At 42.3% G+C, this 20,335-nt stretch overlaps 1 protein-coding gene across 1 annotated transcript in view; it reads left to right on the plus strand.

Annotated features, from left to right (window-relative positions):
* Positions 1–20,335, plus strand: part of LOC115461465 (phosphoglucomutase-2-like) — a 124,590-nt gene that overhangs the window by 69,901 nt on the left and 34,354 nt on the right. Inside the window, 5 exon segments of the mRNA XM_030191285.1 lie at positions 8,376–8,473; positions 19,174–19,235; positions 19,238–19,330; positions 19,333–19,352; positions 19,447–19,540. Of these exon segments, the coding sequence (XP_030047145.1) occupies positions 8,376–8,473; positions 19,174–19,235; positions 19,238–19,330; positions 19,333–19,352; positions 19,447–19,540 (367 nt within the window).

A 20,335-nucleotide genomic window follows, 5' to 3' on the forward strand; every position in this document is an offset into this window, starting at 1 on the left:
AGAATATTTCATCTAAAGCTATGTACAAAATTATTTGATAGAAATGCAAAAAATATTCTTATATTCTGCAGATACCCATAAGAACATATGAGTAGCCATACTGGGTCAGACCAATGGTCCATCTAGCCCAGTATCCTGTTTTCCTAGCTCTGTCCCTTCCTAATCTTTTCCCTCACCCCCTACCACTCTCTCCGCTACAGGAACTCACTGCCCATCCATTGACTTCATCACCTCACCTTCTCTCCTACCCTCTTCCTCCCTCTTGGCTTTAATCTCCGTCTCTTTCTTCCCTCCATTTTGCCTTCCCCATTCCACCTAAATACCTCTCGCCTTCGACGCCTTCGTGGCCACACCTCTCCTACTCTCCTCTGCTCTCTTTTACTCCTCCTCTTACTCTCAGCCGGTGAAATCAATCCCAATCCTGGCCCTCCTCACCAACTATTATCCCAACTCTACAGATCTCACCGTGACCTCTCTAACCTCATCTCTATTCCTCTACTCCCCTCCTCTTCTCTGCCCTTCTCTTGTGCCCTATGGAATGCCCGCTCTACCTGTAACAAACTCCCCTATATCCAGGACCTCTTTATCTCGCGTCACCTCCATCTGCTCACCATAACAGAAACCTGGCTCTGCCCTGATGACTCTGCTTCAGTAGCAGCCCTCTGCCATGGCGGTTATCTTTTTTCACATACTCCTCGCCCTGCTGGTCGCGGGGGCGGTGTTGGACTACTTCTCTCTCCCTCCTCCAGATTTCAACCCCTTCTTCCACCTCAATCTCACTGTTTTTCCTCCTTTGAAGTCCACTCTATCCGCCTTTTCTCTCCTCTGCCTCTTCGAATAGCGGTCATTTATCGTCCCCCTGATAAGTCCCTTTCATCCTTTCTCAGTAACTTTGATGCCTGGCTTGCCTTCTTCCATGATCCTTCCTCCCCCTCTCTCATCCTTGGTGACTTTAATATTCCTGCTAATGATCCTTCCAACTCTTATATTTCCAAGTTACTCGCTTTGAGTCTTCAAATTTATCAATAAAATTGTTTATTATTCAACATCCTCCAGTTTCTGGCATCCTTGGTCGCTCTCCCACTTTTTCTGTAACAAGTTACTCGCTTTAACATCCTCCTTTAATCTCCAACTATGCTCCACCTCCCCCACTCATCAAAATGGTCACTGTCTTGATCTCATCTTCTCCTCCAACTGTTCACCCTCTAGTTTCCTTGCCTCTGATCTTCCCCTCTCTGATCACCATCTTATAACTTTCACACTTAAATCTCCTCCCTCCCAGTCCCGTCCTATCTTATCTAATTTATCTAGGAATCTTCACGATATTAACCCTTCATCTCTATCCTCCCATGTTTCAAACCTCCTCTCTACTGTGGCACCATCCACGTCTGTCAACGAGGCTTTTCTTCTTACAACAATACTCTATCCTCTGCCTTAGACACTCTTGCACCTTTGATGACCCGCCCTATAAGGTGTACAAAACCCCAGCCTTGGCTGACTTCTAATATCCGCTACCTACGTTCCTGTACCCGCTCCGCCGAATGCCTCTGGCGGAAATCTCGGGCCCTTGCTGATTTCTTACACTTTAAGTTCATGCTGACCTCCTTCCAATCTGCTCTTTTATGCGCCAAACAGGATTATTATATCCAACTGACCAACTCTCTTGGCTCTAACCCTCGACTTCTCTTCACCACATTGAACTCTCTCCTCAAGGTGCCCCTCCCCCACTCCCCCTTCATTATCTCCTCAGACCCTTGCTGAATTCTTTCACGACAAGGTTCAAAAGATAAACCTTGCATTCTGTACCTCCCCACCTCTCCCTCCACTAGTCCATTCCTCTCTCTCTCCTTCCCCTCATTCCCTTTCCTCCTTTCCTGAAGTTACTATTGAGGAAACTACACTTCTCCTTTCTTCCTCAAAATGTACCACCTGTTCCTCTGATCCCATTCCCACCCACCTTCTTAATGCCATCTCTCCTGCTCTTACTTCTTTTATCTGTCACATTCTCAACCTCTCACTTTCCACTGCAACTGTCCCTGCTACCTTTAAGCATGCTGTGGTCACACCTCTCCTTAAGAAGCCTTCACTCGACCCTACTTGTCCCTATAATTACCGACCCATCTCCCTCCTTCCTTTTCTCTCCAAATTACTTGAGCGTGCTGTTCACCACCGCTGCCTTGATTTTCTCCCCTCACATGCTCTTCTTGACCCACTACACTCAACCGAAACTGCGCTTACTAAAGTCTCCAATGACCTATTACTGGCTAAATCCAGAGGTCTCTATTCCATCCTCATTCTTCTTGATCTTTCCGCTGCTTTTGACACTGTCGATCACAGCATACTCCTCGATACCCTGTCCTCACTTGGATTCCAGGGCTCTGTCCTTTCCTGGTTCTCTTCCTACCTCTCCCTCCGCACCTTCAGTGTTCACTCTGGTGGATCCTCTTCTACTTCTATCCCTCTGCCTGTCGGCGTACCTCAGGGTTCTGTTCTTGGTCCCCTCCTCTTTTCTATCTACACTTGGTTCATTAATCTCATCCCATGGCTTTTCCTACCATCTCTATGCTCATGACTCCCAAATCTACCTTTCTACCCCTGATATCTCACCTTGCATCCAAACCAAAGTTTCAGCGTGCTTGTCTGTCATTGCTGTCTGGATGTCTCAACGCCACCTGAAATTAAACATGACCAAAACCGAGCTTCTCATTTTTCCCCCCAAACCCACCTCCCCACTCCCCCCGTTTTCTATTTCTGTTGATGGCTCTCTCATTCTCCCTGTCTCCTCAGCTCGAAACCTTGGGGTCATCTTTGACTCTTCTCTCTCCTTCTCTGATCATATCCAGCAGATCGCCAAGAACTGTCGTTTCTTTCTTTACAACATCCGTAAAATCCGCCCCTTTCTTTCCGAGCACTCTACCAAAACCCTCATCCACACCCTTGTCACCTCTCGTTTAGACTACTGCAATCTGCTTCTTGCTGGCCTCCCACTTAGTCACCGCTCCCCTCTCCAATCAGTTCAAAACTCTGCTGCCCGTCTCGTCTTCCGCCAGGGTCGCTTTACTCATACTACCCCTCTCCTCAAGTCGCTTCACTGGCTCCCTATCCGTTTTCGTATCCTGTTCAAACTTCTTCTACTAACCTATAAATGTACTCACTCTGCTGCTCCCCAGTATCTCTCCACACTCGTCCTTCCCTACACCCCTTCCCGTGCACTCCGCTCCATGGATAAATCCTTCTTATCTGTTCCCTTCTCTACTACTGCCAACTCCAGACTTCGTGCCTTCTGTCTCGCTGCACCCTACGCCTGGAATAAACTTCCTGAGCCCCTACGTCTTGCCCCATCCTTGGCCACCTTTAAATCTAGACTGAAAGCCCACCTCTTTAACATTGCTTTTGACTCGTAACCACTTGTAACCACTCGCCTCCACCTACCCTCCTCTCTTCCTTCCTGTACACATTAATTGATTTGATTTGCTTACTTTATTTTTTGTCTATTAGATTGTAAGCTCTTTGAGCAGGGACTGTCTTTCTTCTATGTTTGTGCAGCGCTGCGTACGCCTTGTAGCGCTATAGAAATGCTAAATAGTAGTAGTAGTTTTCCAAACAGTGACCAAGCCAGGTCACAAGTACCTGGCAGAAAACCAAATCATGGCAACACTCCATACTACAAATCCCATGGCAAGCAGTTGCTTCCCATGTCTGTCTCAGTAGTAGACTATGGACTTTTCCTCCAGGAATTTGTCCAAACCTTTTTTAAACCCAGATACACTAACCGCTGTTACCACCTCCTCCGGCAAAGAGTTCTAGAGCTTAACCATATGTTGAGTGAAAAAACATTTCCTCCTATTTGTTTTAAAAGTATTTCCATGTAACTTCATTGAGTGTCCCCTATTCTTTGTACTTTTGGAACGAGTAAAAAAATTGATTTACTTCTACTCATTCTACACCACTTAGGATTTTGTAGACCTCAATCATATCTCCCCTCAGAGAAGTTGTGTAGTGTAGTAACCCAGTGTGAGTCAGCTGCAGTTGTGCTTGGTAACTGTTTCAGTTCAGATTTGCTGTGAGGAAATATTTTTTACTAGGAAAAGAATTATTAGATGTTTGCTGCTAATGACAATTATTTTGTTAAAAATTGGCTGGTGTGAGAATTTGCCTGATAAGGTTTTGCTCAGAAAATTTAACTTGCTGATAAATTAATTATATTGGGCCCAATATTCAGTCAGTGGCGATCAGCGTTTTGCTGACTTCTGCCAGCGTTGTGGCCAGAAATTCAGCTCTGTGCTATGTCTGGGCACTAGCATTGAATTTCTGGGTTTCTGGAGCTAGCTAACGCATAGCTGGTTACGTGCAATATTCAGCACTTAACCGGCTATGGGTTACCTCATAAAGATAGGACTGAATTCTATGTGGTCCTCTTTATGCAGTTAACCTGGCTGGTAAAGTGCTAACTCCGCCCCCAGAACGCCTCTAAAACAGCCAGTTGTCAGTTTGGCGCTAACCGGTTATTTCCAGCGGTACTAATCAGTTAAGTGCCACTGAAAATTAGCAGTTAGCTCCGGCCAGGAGCCATTTATGGCCTGTTAAATCGCTTTGAATATTGACCCCATTATATTTTCAAAACTTGGCATTCCTTTTTATTGCCATCAGCCATAACTTTGACTTGAGACAGATGCAAGTCATACCCTAGACAACCTCTAATTATACTAATTACCAATTGCATCTACAGTGCTAACTACAAAATTTTGGACCTTTTACTCTGTCTGTCATACTCAGCAGTAGAGTACAGTGCACTTATTTTGGCAAAGGTCATTGCATATACATGTTGTTGACACTCAGTTGAACATAATCTTACTCAATACTCTTTCTCTCTCTAAAAATATAGCTTGCAAAACTTCAAATACCAATACTGTCACTGAAATACAAAAAAAACTCATAGGGGAAAAAGTCTCGGAACCCTTCTTCCACTTCTGTGTGTCAGAAGAAAATATGGTAGGACTTTCCAGGGTAGAATCACTTCACAGGCATTAAAAAAAAAGACCCCTCAATCATTGGAGCCGACTCTGTGGGTGCTGTGGGTGCTTGAGCACCCCCAATATTGAGAAAATTCCTTGTATGTGTCCAGGGAGGGGTTATTTTCATTGGGCTTAGCACCCCCAATAATTTTGAAAAGTTGGCTCCTATGCCCTCAATTATAAATTTGTTAAAACTTCAGTGAAATCAGCTTTCATGGACATCCTATACACAATGTGACATTATTAAAACATTTACACTTAACTCAAACTTTCATGCAACTCTTGTGTTCCGCTTGAACTGACTGTGACCAAAGTTTTGCCAAACAGGCTGTATCAAGGTGCAGACCGTTCTTCAGCTTACTGTTGCATTGTCAGCTTGAAACATCACTCAATTGAAAATAGCCATGCGGATAATAATAATGTTCTCATCCCTCATCTTCCTGTCCTTGCAAATATCATTGCCCCACCCATCTGATGACAGATGACCTGTAAGCTGAAACCATTCATGCTACACCTTACCCTTCACTCTATAATGATTTGTTTAACCTCCTAAAAAGCCACCTTACCTTTAGAACCCCTTAGGGAAGAATCTCCCTGACCAAGATTTGTCCACAGATTCACTTTAGATTAAGGAACAAGAATTGCAGGAAATCCATAAACAAGTTCTTGTATTAAACCCTACCCGCAAACTTGCTGGCTTTTAAGTAACAATGCTTACTGTGTAAAGGTGTAAACCACATGGATTATCTTTGTCAGCTATTCAGTGAAGAAATAAAAAAATAACATGACTTAAAATAGTCCCTGCTAAACAGGTTCAGGATAGGCAAAAGCTATTGTACAGCCAGTTTTCACACTTGGGGCCTTTGAGCCAACCCATTATGCACTTCTCGATGCTCATGGATTTTTGTTTTCAACCCTTTTGTGTGTCTTTAGATTTTGGAGGAGAGAGATGAGGAGGTAGAGTACCAAAACATTCCGTTGAGTTAGAAAGAGTAATACAGTGAAACTAAGTGTGAATAATACATCAAAGCATTAGTTGTCTCTGTCAACTGGCTTGAAAGAATGATTTTTACATTTTAATCACAGGATATCACTGTCCCATGACTACAGCTATTAATTGGCAGTACACATAGCAACCATTAAGAAAGCTGCTTGGTTCAGTCAGTAGAATTCACAGCAGAAATTAAATACACATGTGATTCACTAAAAGCCAATCTATCAGGGAATAAGGGTATAGTAGTAGAACAGAGCAGAAACAAGATGGGGAAAGCATGTTGTATGAGTACAGTGCATCCTCATGAGATTTCCAACCCCATTATATATGGGAGTGTAAATTTAAGTGTACACTTCCCTAACTGTTTACTGTTATCAGAGTTTCTATGCTGCAGAACCTGGATTTTGTTTTTTACAATAGATATTCATCGGTCCACTTTTTTAAGTGGGGAGGTCGTTCTCAGGTCTGGCCCATTTTCAAACTCGTTGTTTCTTTTTAATGGTTTTTTTCCACACACTAAATGTGGTTACATTCCATTAATTTTTCAGGCAATTTGCCCCCAGGCAGACATTCTTAACCCTTTATATATAATTTCTTTCCAACATCTCTTGGATTGGGAAGAGTAAAATGAGAAACTATCATATATTGTAAAAATGGTTGCTCTCTGAAAGCTAAGAAAATTAATAACTTTGAACTTAGCTAATGAGGAGGCCAAAGCATGACTTTGCAGGTTTGCATTTGCTAGATAAAAATAAATAAAAACTGGGATGTACAACATAAGCAAATTTTTTAAGGTTTTATTTTAAGCAATATTTATAAATGCTTAATTTTTCCATGGTTATGTAAATATAATTTCCACATGATCCATGTATTTCAATTGTTAATACATTGAAATAAAATAAAATGTAACAGATGGATTTAATGATGGTATCATCCTCACTTTAATATTCCCTTATCTCTTGTTTGTCCTAATTAGATTGTAAGCTAAGCTCTATCGAGCAGGGACTGTCTCTTCATGTTCAAGTGTACAGAGCTGCGTATGTCTAGTAGCGCTATAGAAATGATAAGTAGTAGTAGTACGTTAGAAGCAAAAGCTTTTATCTTTCCAACCCAAAGGCTGTTGGAAAAAAATTATACATACAGGGTTGAGAATGTATCTTTCTCTGAGATCAAAATAATCCTCTAAAAATGTAATGGAACAGGACCAAATTTGTCATGGACAAAAACCAGTGAGAAGATACAGTTTGAAAATGGACCAGATTGGACCTGGGGTTCCAGGAAAATAAGCTCTTCCAAAAAAATGGCCCAGTGTATTTCTCTCTGAAAAGCAGTTCCAGCTTCTGCAGCATAGAAGCTTTTGCTGCTCTTTCAAACTGCCTCTGTCCTCTTCTCTACTCTCCTGATCAGACCTACACACAGAGACAACATACACATGCCCATGCACAAAGTATGGTTTACACACACACTGGATATTCCACTACTACTAATCATTTCTATAGCGCTACTAGATGTACGCAGCACTGTACACATTATATGGCTTCCTATGATGCAACATTCAGCAAAATGTGAGACCTGACGGACATCCTGCAACGTAGAAAAGTCCGATGTATGTAGGAATGTTGATTTATGTTTTATAGACATTACTGATGTCATTTTTTATTTTTATTTTAGAATTGTATGTTCTCTTTAATTTGAATGTACTGCTTGTATTTATTTTCCTGTCATTTTATAAATTTCCTTTAGGCATTCTGTTTTATATAAAACCACCTACGCATCCACCTTTCCCTATGTTAGCGCTCACTTGTGGAATGGTTTACCAAAATCTGTAAAATCTATTCAAGATCATCTGGCCTTCAGAAAATCTCTAAAGACCCTATTATTTGGAAAAGCTTACGCTAAAGACCCGCCTAGCGTCTCTAACTTCTGAACTGCTGCAGTCGTAAAGACATATTGAACTCTATTACTCTTTCTCCTTTTCCTCTCCTTTGCTGTTACTCACTAATCTCTTTAACTTCAATGTATTTGATTGTTTGCTGAATTGATGTATGTTTTTGCAGACTGATGAAAGCCACATTGAGCCTGCCCATGAGTGGGAAAATGTGGGATATAAATGCTATAAATAAATAAATAATACTTAGCCATTGTAAACCGTTCTGGTTTGCCTTTCAAGAGAGATGGTATTGTAAAACGAATAAGTGATAAAATGATTTTGACCGGATGAAAATGACTGGCAAATGGCGATTAGAGGAATTGAACCACAGTTTGCAGTTGATGCATCTGTGCTCCACTATGGTATTTCCCAAACCCTGTATAGACCTTTTTGATGGTTTAAATTTCAGGTATAATTATTTTCTTCCCTTTTGCAGACATTATCATTTGCTTTGGCTGAGAAGGAAGGTGCTACAATCATTTTAGCAAATGACCCTGACGCAGATCGACTTGCTGTTGCAGAGAAACAGGAAAGGTAATTGAGACTGCTGATCAAACATTTGTAGTCCTCAGGTGGCAGAGCTTTCTAGGCAGTCAGCTCACGTGAACAAAATGGAAGGTACCTGTATAACCTGTTATTAGGTTAATTGTACATCTAGAGCAAAATGCAAACAGCTGGAAGGATATGAAGGCTTCAGTATAATACAGCACAATCTCTTTTCATTCATAGTTCACGCTCTTGCCTGTTTTACACTGGTTCTGAAACACTCATTGCAAAAACTATTTATGCAACCAGAAAATGTATTTTATGATGTGTATAGTTTAGCAAGACATCATATTACTTCAGTGTTAGATTCTAATACTTTATCTGATACTACTAGTCTTGGAACCCTGCCCTCTATAACCCAGAATTACTGCAGATAAGATTCCCTGGCTGCCTATATATGTTAGTGTTTCATAGTGCCTGGATACCAAGATAAGTACTGGCTTCAGAAAAGGACAGGGGTGTTAGTGCTTTTCTTAATAGTGCGGCTTTGCAGCAGTATAACTCATGGCACTGTTTTAAAATGTTGAAAAAGAAACATACATATAATATCAAAAGCTTCTATGCTGCAGAAGCTGGAACTGTTTTTCAGAGAGAAATGCACTGGGCCATTTTTTGGTAGAGCTTATTTCCCTGGAACCCCAGAGATTTAGGTGGTATTGATTTTCAGAAATACTACCACAGTTTTCCATGACGTTCCAGAATACCTAAGTATTGAAGACTTTAAGCTCTAAAAGTAAATGAGGTATAATAGTTGACTGATCTTAGACATCTTGTCATAATTCCCAGTAAATGGAGTCCTCTAGTGCTAAGAAGTGGGAATTGCAGTATGATAGGATTAAGGAAAGGGAAATGGATTTGATATACTACCTTTCTGTGGTTACAATCAACGCATTTTACATATTATATACAAGTACTTATTCTGTACCTGGGGCAATGGTTGGCTAAGTGACTTGCCCAGAGTCACAAGGAGCTGCAGTGGGAATCAAACCGAGTTCCCCAAGTTCTCAGGCCGCTGCACTAACCATTAGGCTACTCCACGCCAATAGAAAATCTTGTTGGACTAACAGATCTATAGATTTAATTCTTCCACTGTATTATTAAGATATTATCAGAAAATGCTTTCAAGTTGCTGACTGGATGATCTATTGAGCATTAATGATCCAGAATATAAAAACTAGTATAAGCAAACATTCCATTCATTGGTAAAAGTTTAAAATGCAGGATTATAGTTAATTTAAAACAAACGTCTTGTTGGCAACACAAAATACCTTTGCAGAGGGAAAGGGGAGGAGTAAGATGGCAGCAGCAGCAAGAGTAATGTGAGCTATGGTGTTCTTTACCTGTGTTTTACCTTCTCTGCCCGAGAAGAGGAAGCATATTTCCAAACTGGCAACAGGGAAGCCTCCATATTCTTTGGTGACAAGCCCAATTGATTTCTTTATCCACCGCAGCCAGGCCCCTGAAACAGCCTCAGAGATTTTGCTACTTGGGAATAAACTGCTAGTAGAGCGTCCTTCCACTTGGTACTGGAAACATCCTTATCACTCAAGCAACAAAGAATGCTGCTCTGACTAAGTGCAGTGGCCCTGGAAGGTGAGCATGAAATGAAGAACGGCTGACAGACAGGATTCAACTATCTGAATATGGTGAGGAGGAATTACAGCAAAAGCCTGTTAATATGAGTTCTGCTGATTTTTCGACTGGGAGCAGAACAAGGCTCTCAAATAATCTCTGAGAAGCCCCAGATTGTGACGTTAGAAGCACTATGATAGCGATTCATAATCTTGGTAAAATACTCGCTGATAAATTAAACTCGAAAAATAAGGTCCGCAAACTACTACTACTGCAACCTACTCCTCACTGGCCTCCCACTTAGCCATCTATCCCCCCTTCAGTCCATTCAGAACTCGGCTGCACGTCTTATCTTCCGCCTGGACCGATATACTCATATCATCCCTCTCCTCAAGTCACTTCACTGGCTTCCGATCAGGTACCACATACAGTTCAAGCTTCTCCTACTAACCTACAAATGCACTCGATATGCAGCTCCTCCTTACCTCTCTACCCTCATCTCCCCTTACGTTCCTACCCGTAACCTCCACTCTCAAGACAAATCCCTCCTCTCAGTACCCTTTTCCACCACCGCCAACTCCAGGCTCCGCCCTTTCTGCCTCGCCTCACCTCGTGCGTGGAACAAATACCCTGAGCCCATACGCCAAGCCCCTCCCTGTCCATCTTCAAATCACTGCTCAAAGCCCACCTCTTCAATGTCGCCTTCGGCACCTAACCACCACACCTATACTCAGAAATCTAGACTACACCAACTTGACATTTTGTCCTTTAGATTGTAAGCTCATCTGAGCAGGGACCGTCCTTCTTTGTTAAATTGTACAGCGCTGCGTAACCCTAGTAGCGCTCTAGAAATGTTAAGTAGTAGTAGTAGTACTTATCACTTCTATAGCGCTACAAGGCATACGCAGCGCTGTACACCATACACAAAAAGACAGTCCCTGCTCAAAGAGCTTACAATCTAAATAAGACAGGTAAACAGACAGAACAACTAAGAGGTAGGGGATTAAAGAGGTGGAGTACAGGGCAAGTGATTAGAAGTTAGGAGTCAAAAGCAGTGTCAAAGAGGTGGGCTTTTAGCCTGGACGTGAAAACGGCCAAAGATGGGGCTAGACGTACAGGCTTGGGAAGTCTATTTCAGGCATGAGGTGCAGCGAGATAAAAGGAACGGAGTCTGGAATTAGCAGTAGAGGAGAAGGGGACAGACAAGAGAGATTTATTTACAGAGCAGAGTATCCGAGGGGGGGCGTAGGGAGAGACAAGAGTGGAGAGGTACTGGGGAGCGGCAAAGTGAATGCAGCAGATTTCTCAGAACAAACTTTAAATGTGGTGGTTCAAGGATCTCAGAGCTTTGCAGTTAACTTTTAGATTCCAGCATCAATTTTACTCAGTGTGGAGGCTATATGTACATTCTTTGGCTCCTCTTGCCCAAAGTCACATTTTAAATCAATTGTGTGCCCTTTCAGGTACTATTGTTTATTTTATTTTATTTTTTTTCTCTCTGCCTTGCTGCTTTTTTTTGGTAGGGTAATGGGTGGTTCTTCTTTTACTGGTATCCTACATTCTTCTTGATGGGGGGTTGGGTATCTTTGGGCTATGTATGAGCAGAAGGGGTTTGTGTGGGATTGCATACTCTTTGGAGGTTGAATTACCTTTGCGCTTGTATTGTTATAATAGGTAGGGGTAGGTTGGGGTAGAGGGATTGAATCTTTTGTACAAAAGGATTGATGACGACATGTCTCCTGCTCTTAGTACTGGGTCTGTTGGCCATCGTGTTTCAGGTTTCTTCTCTTGTTGTTTACTTAACAATGTTTGTTCCGTTTGCGTGAATTATCGTCAATAACAATTGTTGAAAATTAAATGTGGTGGATCAGGATAAGAGACTTAACTCTATAGAACAGAAAATGCAGAAGTCTGAATCCTTGGATATAGCTTTGATACAAGATAGTTTAGCATCTCAAGAAAAATTGAAGCTTTGGAAAATTTATCTAAAAATAAAAACCTGCAGTTTATTAATTTTTCCAGATAAGCTAGTATATCTTACAATCAAAGATGGATCACTTGGCCTGATCTGGACAAGTGTGCTGATAGGACTACTATGCCCACCTCTACACTGATAGCAATGTTTGAATCGGAGTCTATTCAAGACAAACTTTTGAAGCTTTATTATAAGTACAGAAAGAAAATGTTTTTGGATTGCCAAGTATGGGTCTTCCCAAATGTGACCAAGGCCACACAGAAAAGGCAAGCAGTTCTTCTTGCTTCACCCTCAGGCTTTACATTTGGGGGCACATTTCTTGCTATTATGTCTCTGTAGATGTGTTATTTGGTTTGAGAATGTTAAATGTATATTTTTCATACCTTCCCAATTGACACATTTTCATAGGCCAATAACTCAGAATATTTCACTTGTGACTCCTATGTACAGGGCCGGTCTTAGGCAGAGGCGACCAAGGCGGCCGCATAGGGCCCTGCGCGCCTCAAGTCTGCCTCACTCCGACCGACCCCCGCTCGGACGACCGCATCATGATCCCGCTCGGCCGCCGCTGCTCCGCTCCCGCCACGTTGCGGCACGGTGCCCACCCCCCGCTGAGCCCGCTGTCAGCATCCTCCCACCTTCCCGGACCTCGACAGTTGCAGCGCCAGCGAGACGGCCCCAGCTCCTGACAGAGAGTTGCAGCGACGGCTCACCCCAGCATTTCACTTCCTGCTCAATGTCCCGCCTTCTGATGAGGTGTTTCCTGTTTGGCGGGCAGGAGTCACTGAGTGGGAAAGCTGCCTGGAGCCTGGTCGGATGTGAGCTGGTGTGTGAGTGAGTGTGACTTAAAAATAAGTGGAGCTTGAGCTGGAGCAAGTTTGTGCCACTGCCATTCAAGGCAAGCCAGGTATAAGGATAGCTTTTCTTATAAGGAAGAAGGAAGTGTCAAACCCCTTTTGTGCCATTTTAAAGGTAAATACTATTGCAGTAGTCTATTATTCTCCCATCAGTGATTAAGTCAAAATTCAGTGTTTTATGAAGGGCAGTGACAGGAAAAGATCAAGAGGTTAGCTAAAGTGGTGCGTGTATGTGAGGGGTGGGGACAGGGGCAAGTGGAGAGGGCTAGTAGTGTCAGACTTTACTGTTAATTTGCCCAAAGGTATTGAAAACCTAAAGAATCCCAAGTGGGCAGACTAAAAATTGTCCATCTAAAGGTACTTATCTTGCTGATCATGGCCAGATCATGTGTATTTAGGAGAATTTGAGTTTACAAAGCAAATAAAATTGTAGCCTCAAGAAAGAGGGGCATTTCTCTAAGCATGTTCAGCTTAGGAGAGGGAAAGAGCACATATAAATCCATTTCCAAGGAACCTTTTTAAATTAAAAAAATAGGGGAATTGAAAGTACTGGATCTTTTCTTAGTATTTTTCCTTTATTCTCCTTTGTTATGAGAATTGGAACTACTAATTGTAGTGAACTTGAACTGAATTTCTGGGGAGGGGGGGTTCATGATAGCATTGGGCTTATTATTTCAATCAGTTTTTTTGTACAAGTTTAGCTTCATTTGTCTTTATTTGAAATTGCATAAATAAAAAATTTTCTAAAAATGGGATAATCTTATCAATGGGGCGGAGCTAGGGTGGGGGCGGGGCTAGGATGGGGCCCCACCAAATTGGTCTGCACAGGGCCCTGCACTTGCTAAGACCGGCCCTACCTATGTAAGCCCTTCTTTCACTCTTCCTTAATGCGATAGGATGTCTTTAACCAAATTGCTGTATGCTTAGTTACTTGAATGGATAGGTTTTCCTATTTTTTCTTTAGTGTTGTCTCCTCCTAATTTGTGGACTTTCAAAAAGGTTCTATATAATATGTATTTTTTAATTTAATGTGTTTCTTTTATTTTATATTATTTCCTCTAGAACTTAATGTTTCTTTTCAAATGTATATTTCACTTGTGTAATAACTTGTTTAAATTGCATAAAAAATAAAATTAAAAATAATACCTTTGCACAAAGATCTGAGAATTTACATGACTGTAGTTACTAGTCTTCATCAGCTGGGCATACCTCACCATTCAGATTTCTGTTCAGTTTAGCTATAGACAGTGGATCAACTCACATTCTTCCAACATGACACTAGCACTGTGCTTTGATACCCAGTGGCGTCGCGAGGGCAGTTGACACCCGGGGCGGGTCGCCGCTGCGCACCCCCCCCCCCCCCCCCGGGTGCAGCGTGACGCACCCTCCCCCTCCGTAGCGCAACCCCCCCCCCCCCGCGAGACCATACCTGGAAGGCGGTGAGGGGCGGGCGGGAGGGCCAATCCGCCGAGTGCACGCCGCTGGGGGGGGTGTCGGCGCCTCGCTGGTTCCTTGCTCTCTCTGCCCCGGAACAGGAAGTAACCTGTTCCGGGGCAGAGAGAGCAAGGAACCAGTGAGGCGCCGACACCCCCCAGCGGCGTGCACCCGGGGCGGACCGGTCACCCGCCCCCCCCCCCTTCCTACGCCACTGTTGATACCCTAGTTAGAGAAAAGAGTTTGATTCATGTAATCGGCTCCAGTTACTAGGATTAATGAGCTCCACCACTGCTTTGGTAACAGGAGCTATTGGCGATATTTATATTATTTCTGAGGAGTGCTGTGTTTGGCGCTTTAGCCACTGAGTCTATCACCTAATTTGTGGCACTACATTGGGAAGTGAGCAAAGATGATAAAGTATGACAGCAGGTTAGGACTGGAGGGTAAAAAATGTGGAATAAACACCCTTGATGGGGATAAAGGACAGTGGAGAAGAACAAGCCAGTAAAGAGTGTTAATTAAAAAACAGGCATTTAGATGGGCTGTGAAAATCTGGTTGTCTGAGGACAAATAGGATGAATATTCTTATTCTTGGGTGATGCCATCCAACAGAGCCAGTGCGGGAACACTCCCCTGCAACTATTCCACAAGTTTTTGGAAGCACCTTGCATGCGCACATCTTCCTGCCTGTTGCTGTTGCACAGAACCATATCAGTCTCTTGATTTTTCCATGGAGCAGTTGAAACATCTTTTTGTGGCCCTCCACAACATAAGTCAGAAAATTGATTAGAAGTGTTACTTTACTTTATTTTTCTTCCCATTGGATGTTTTAGTGTGTAAGTCCTGTCACGCAGGGCATTTACCTTCTTCATGTCCATAGGGTTTTTTGGTGTTTTCTTATTTTTTCTGGCCCACTAGACCTCAAGCACCTGGTCGGGCTCAGTTTTTTCACAATAGAGTCATTTGATTTTGATTCAGACATTTTTCTGAACATTTCCCAGAAAACTCCAAGTGGTTTTAAAATGTGCTCCCGGTGTAGCCAGACCATATCCATAATAGACACCCACAATCGGTGCCTGCAGTGCCTGGGGCCTGATCATGATTCCTCTTCTTGTAAACTGTTTGCAAATGTCAAGAAGGGCATTGAAGGTCAAGAGAAGTGACATGAAAAGATTTTTGGTGCCAAGAAGTCTGGTCCATTGGTATCAGGAGAATCTGTCTCAGTGGTTTCAAGAGCTGCACTAAACACTGGAGACATATTGATATCAAGCAGGCCTCCACCTTTTTCAGCATAGAGGTTCATTCATAGCAGCCATCATGATTGGTCACCCTCTGGATTCCACCTCACCCATATCAACTGTGAGGGACACCGATACAGTGCATCAAACAGAGGCCAACAATCAACTCCCTTGAGGCAAAGCATACAAAGCATCAAGATACCAAGGTTACCAGTACCCTTGAAGAAACTGTGATGTAAGGGTAGCTTGTTCTGTTTGGAACTGGATGGGGTGTGACAGCCTCCATTGAGTGGAGACCAGGTCACTGATACACCCCAAGGGCCTCAGACAGATATCACTATACTGACAGAGCCCCAGCTTTTATTGATGGCAGTCCTCAAGTAGCAGAATCAGGGGCATGATAAGAAGCAGATGGAGTGCCTCTTGGCTCAGCAAGAGGATATGAAATCAAGGTCCTTGATGGAAAGGCTGGAGGCAATTCAGCCTGTTTCTGGAGGCCCACACACTTCCTGAAGTAGTGCATTGATGATGGAGCCCATGTGCACCAAACCAGTATCTATTTCCAGTCTCTTGGAAGAGGAAGCTCCCTCAATGTGCAGAAAATTACCAGTGCCTTCACAGGCCTTTTTCGCATTATCAGTAGTTCAAGGCAGGCGCAGATTCGGATGTCTCCCGAGGAGTACTATTATAATTACAATTCTAAAACTTATATTCCGTTACCCCCCCCCCCCCCCCCAAATAGTTTGGTGCAGATTACAATTTAAAGCAACTAGATAATCTCTAGTGAGTTACAAAACAAATTAAATTAAGAACTATCTTCCAGCAGCAGAATACAATTTTTTGAAAGAGAATTGCTTTCAGTAATTTCCTAAATTTTAAATAACAATTCTCAGATTGGACACACAAAGGGAGTGAATTCCAGTAATGTGAAATTCAGAAAACTAAACTGATGCATCCACCATGGGATGGGGAGCTCATGTAGATGGCTCCACACCCAAGGTCTATGGTTTACTCAGGAGAAATTACATTAAATAAACCTCCTGGAGCTACAAGCAATCTGAAATGCTCTAAAAGCTTTCAAAGGTTGATTGAAAACCAGTTTATCCTCATTCTAACATACAATCAGATTGCACTGTACTCTGTCAGCAAGCAGGGAGGCATGGAGGTCATACCTTCTCTGTCTCAAAACAGTAAGGATGTGGAAATGGGCCATCTCACATGAGATGGGGTTCGGAGACACTTACCTGGAGGGGAAAGACAATTGTCTGGTAGACAGGCTGAGTCACATTGTGCACGAATGGTCCTTTGGACATGAGTGTAGCCCAGAAAAGGTTTTGAGAATGGGGCACTCCTCAATAGATTTTTTTTGCTACTCACCTCAACTAGAAAAGTTCTTCTCCAGAATAAGATCCTGCAGCAAACTAGCCTTGGGTGCCTCTGTTGGGGGGGGGGGGGGGGGGTTCTTCTATACACATCCTCCTACCCCTCTCATTGTGCAACTTCTCCTAAAACTTAGGCAGGACCAGGAAACTATGATCTTGATCATGCCTTATTGGCCAAGACAGATATGGTTCCCTGTTCTGAAGGTAGCCTCAGAAGATTAATGGAGACTGGAGTGTTTTCAGACTTTCATCACCCAGGACAGGGGATCCTTTCTGCATCCCAGCCTTCAGTCTGTAGCCCTCGCAGTTTGGATGTTGAGAGGTTAGTAGTGGACTCCTTCAGCCTACCTGAGAGTGACTGCAGGGTCCTCTAGCTTCCAGGAGTGATTCCATGAGGAGGTCCTATGGTTTCAAATGAGAGGTCTGCCATCTGGTTTGAGGACAAATCCTTGGATCCTTTTTTTCTGGCCTATATTAAAGCTGCTTGAATACCTTCTACATTTGTCAGAGTCCGAAGTTAAGACCAACTCAGTAAGGGTTCTCCTTAGTGCAGTTGGTGCCTTTCATCAATATATAGAAGGTAAACCCATCTCTGCTTAGCCTTTAGTTGTTCGCTTTATGTGAGGCTTGCTTCTGTTGAAGCCTCCCATGAAGTCCCCAGTGGTGCCATGGGACCTCAACGTTGTTCTAACCCAGCTGAGGAAAGCTCCCTTTGAGCTGCTTGATACCTGCCATGTGAAGTACCTAACTTGGAAAGTCTTATTTTTAGTGGCAGTAATTTCATCCTGCAGGGTCTTTGAGCTCCAAGGCTCTATAGTTAATCCACCTTACATAAAATTTTACAACAATAACGTGGTCTTGTGCACCCATCCTAAGTACCGTTAAGGTAGTGTTGGAATTCCATCTTAATCAGTTAATTATTTTGCCAAATTTTTTTCTCCAAACTGCATGTTTATCAAGGTGAAAGAATATTGCACACTGGACTGAAAGAGAGCGTTGGCCTTTTATAGTATTTGGAGTAGACTAAAGTCCATACAAAGTCCACCCAGCTTTTTGTTTCTTTTGACCCAAACAGGATGGAGGCTGCCATCGACAAATGTGCTCTTTCAAATTGGCTGGGCTGACTGTAGAGGGTCATGTCATGTCATGGTTCATAATGCCAAAGCTATGGCTATGTCAGTAGCCCACGTGATCAGCCTCCATAGAGAAAATTTCCAGAGTTGCAAAGTGGACTTCAGGCCACATATTTGCATCTCACTACTATTTGGAACAAGACTCCACAAAACGATAATTGGTTTGGTCACGTCCTTCAGAATATCTTTGGGGTCCAGAATCCAACTCTTATCTGCCTAGGCCCATTTCTTTCTGTTCCTGGCTGCTTAAAAAAAAAGTTACTTACCATGTTGATTGAGATGTTATTGGGCCTTGCATGTTGCAAACCCCACTATTTTCTTTCCCTTGTTTTGTCAAGGGAGCCTGGTAGCCAGAGATTCCCCAAGAGTAAGAATATTGTCATGCTGCTTGCCTTCAGGGAAGACAAAATTACTCACCTGTATCAGGTATTCTCCGAGGACAGCAGGATGAATATTCTTACTCACCTGCTCACCTCCCCTCGGAGTTGAATTGATATCCATACTAGACTGATCTGGTCCTGCATGACAGCGACATGTGGGAGGATGCGTGCATGTCCAATGAGGTGCTTCCAAAAGCTTCTGGAAAGTTTTCTGGGGAGGATTCTCCCATGGGATTTGTCAGATGGTGTTACCCAAAATTAAGAATATTCATCCTGTTGTCCTCGTAGAATACCTGCTACAGGTGAGTAACTTTATTGTATTTCAATGCTATTTTTAACGCTAGAGGTTGTAATCAATTTTGTAAAATGTACAATTGAAATGTTATAACTATTGATGATGAATATAGTGGTACTGTTGAAATTATTTATTATTGTTCTCTATTAATCTTGTGTAAGGATTTTGTAGGCTGCCTTGAACTACTTTGATTAAGAGGATAAGTATCCAAGTATAATCATGGAAGAACTCTCTTAACCTCTGATTTTCAGTTTACCAGGAGATGTGAAAAATACCATCCCTCTTTAATTCGCTCTTTAGATAAACTACTGTATATCACTTAAACTTAAGTTCCCCTTCTATAATGTAGAGTAATGCATTGACTATTTTACCGTTTTTTCCTTCATTTGTAACATTGACTGCATCTTCTTGGTTTTCAGTGGTGAATGGAAAGTGTTCTCTGGCAATGAGCTTGGAGCAATGTTAGGCTGGTGGATATTCACCTGTGGAAAGAACAAACTCAAAATCCCAATGCCATCAAAGATGTGTACATGCTAGCAAGCACCGTCTCTTCCAAAATCCTCAGAGCTATTGCACTGAAGAAGGGTTCCATTTTGAGGTACACTAGTGTGCTTTTCAGTTTTTCTATCCTTTTTTTTTTCCTTTTTGCAATTTTAAATTTAAATAACTGAATTTGATGACTTTTAATATAGGAAACATTGACTGGATTCAAGTGGATGGGAAATCGAGCAAAACAGCTTATGGATCAAGGGAAAACTGTGTTATTTGCTTTTGAGGAAGCAATTGGTAAGAAATGAGTATTTTTTTATTTTGAAGCTACAAATACGGTATTATATAAGCTCTAGCACGCGGAAATGTATTGGGATATGCCTCTGGCAACACATAATTATATTTTTCTGTTTTTTTTTCCACTATCTTATCTTCAAATGTTCTTCCCTGCAGCATGCTTGAGTAACTCTGGACAAACCCTTACTGGTTGAGAGCTGGTGGTAACCTTGGTGTCATTCTTTGCTAGGACTGGCACAATAGTGACTGCCTCTCTGGGTCTAAGCCAGGGGTTCTTAACCAGTTCCTATAGATTACATTATTGTTTTGGGGTCTTCTCAATTTTTTATGCATTTCAGAACTTAAATTCTCCACTTTCATTAGGATTTCAAATCGTGATGGGAAAATGTTAATCCTTTTAAAGTAAAAGTGGTAACAAATGCATACTATCTTAAGTTTCCACAACCTCTGGTACTTTGTTTTTTTTATTATTATTATGACTATTCAGGCATAAAAGGCCAGATTCTGTATAAGGCGCCTAAAAAATCCACACAGTAAACATTTCCTGCTAAGTGTATTCTATAAGTGGCACCTAGATTTAAACTCGGTATATAGAATACACTTAGTTGATATCCCAGCGCCTAAAACTTCACACCTCCATTTACACCAGTGAAAATGTGATGTAAATAACTGTTTAGATTACTTGCATGGGGCCATATTCTATAACTACACGTGTAAATTTTCAAATGCACATGAAATGCCCATTTCCTCACCCATGACCATGCCCTTTTTGAACTACGTATATTAAAATTTAAG

This window comes from Microcaecilia unicolor, chromosome 2 (genome assembly GCF_901765095.1).
Source record: "Microcaecilia unicolor chromosome 2, aMicUni1.1, whole genome shotgun sequence".
Lineage (NCBI taxonomy): Eukaryota > Metazoa > Chordata > Amphibia > Gymnophiona > Siphonopidae > Microcaecilia > Microcaecilia unicolor.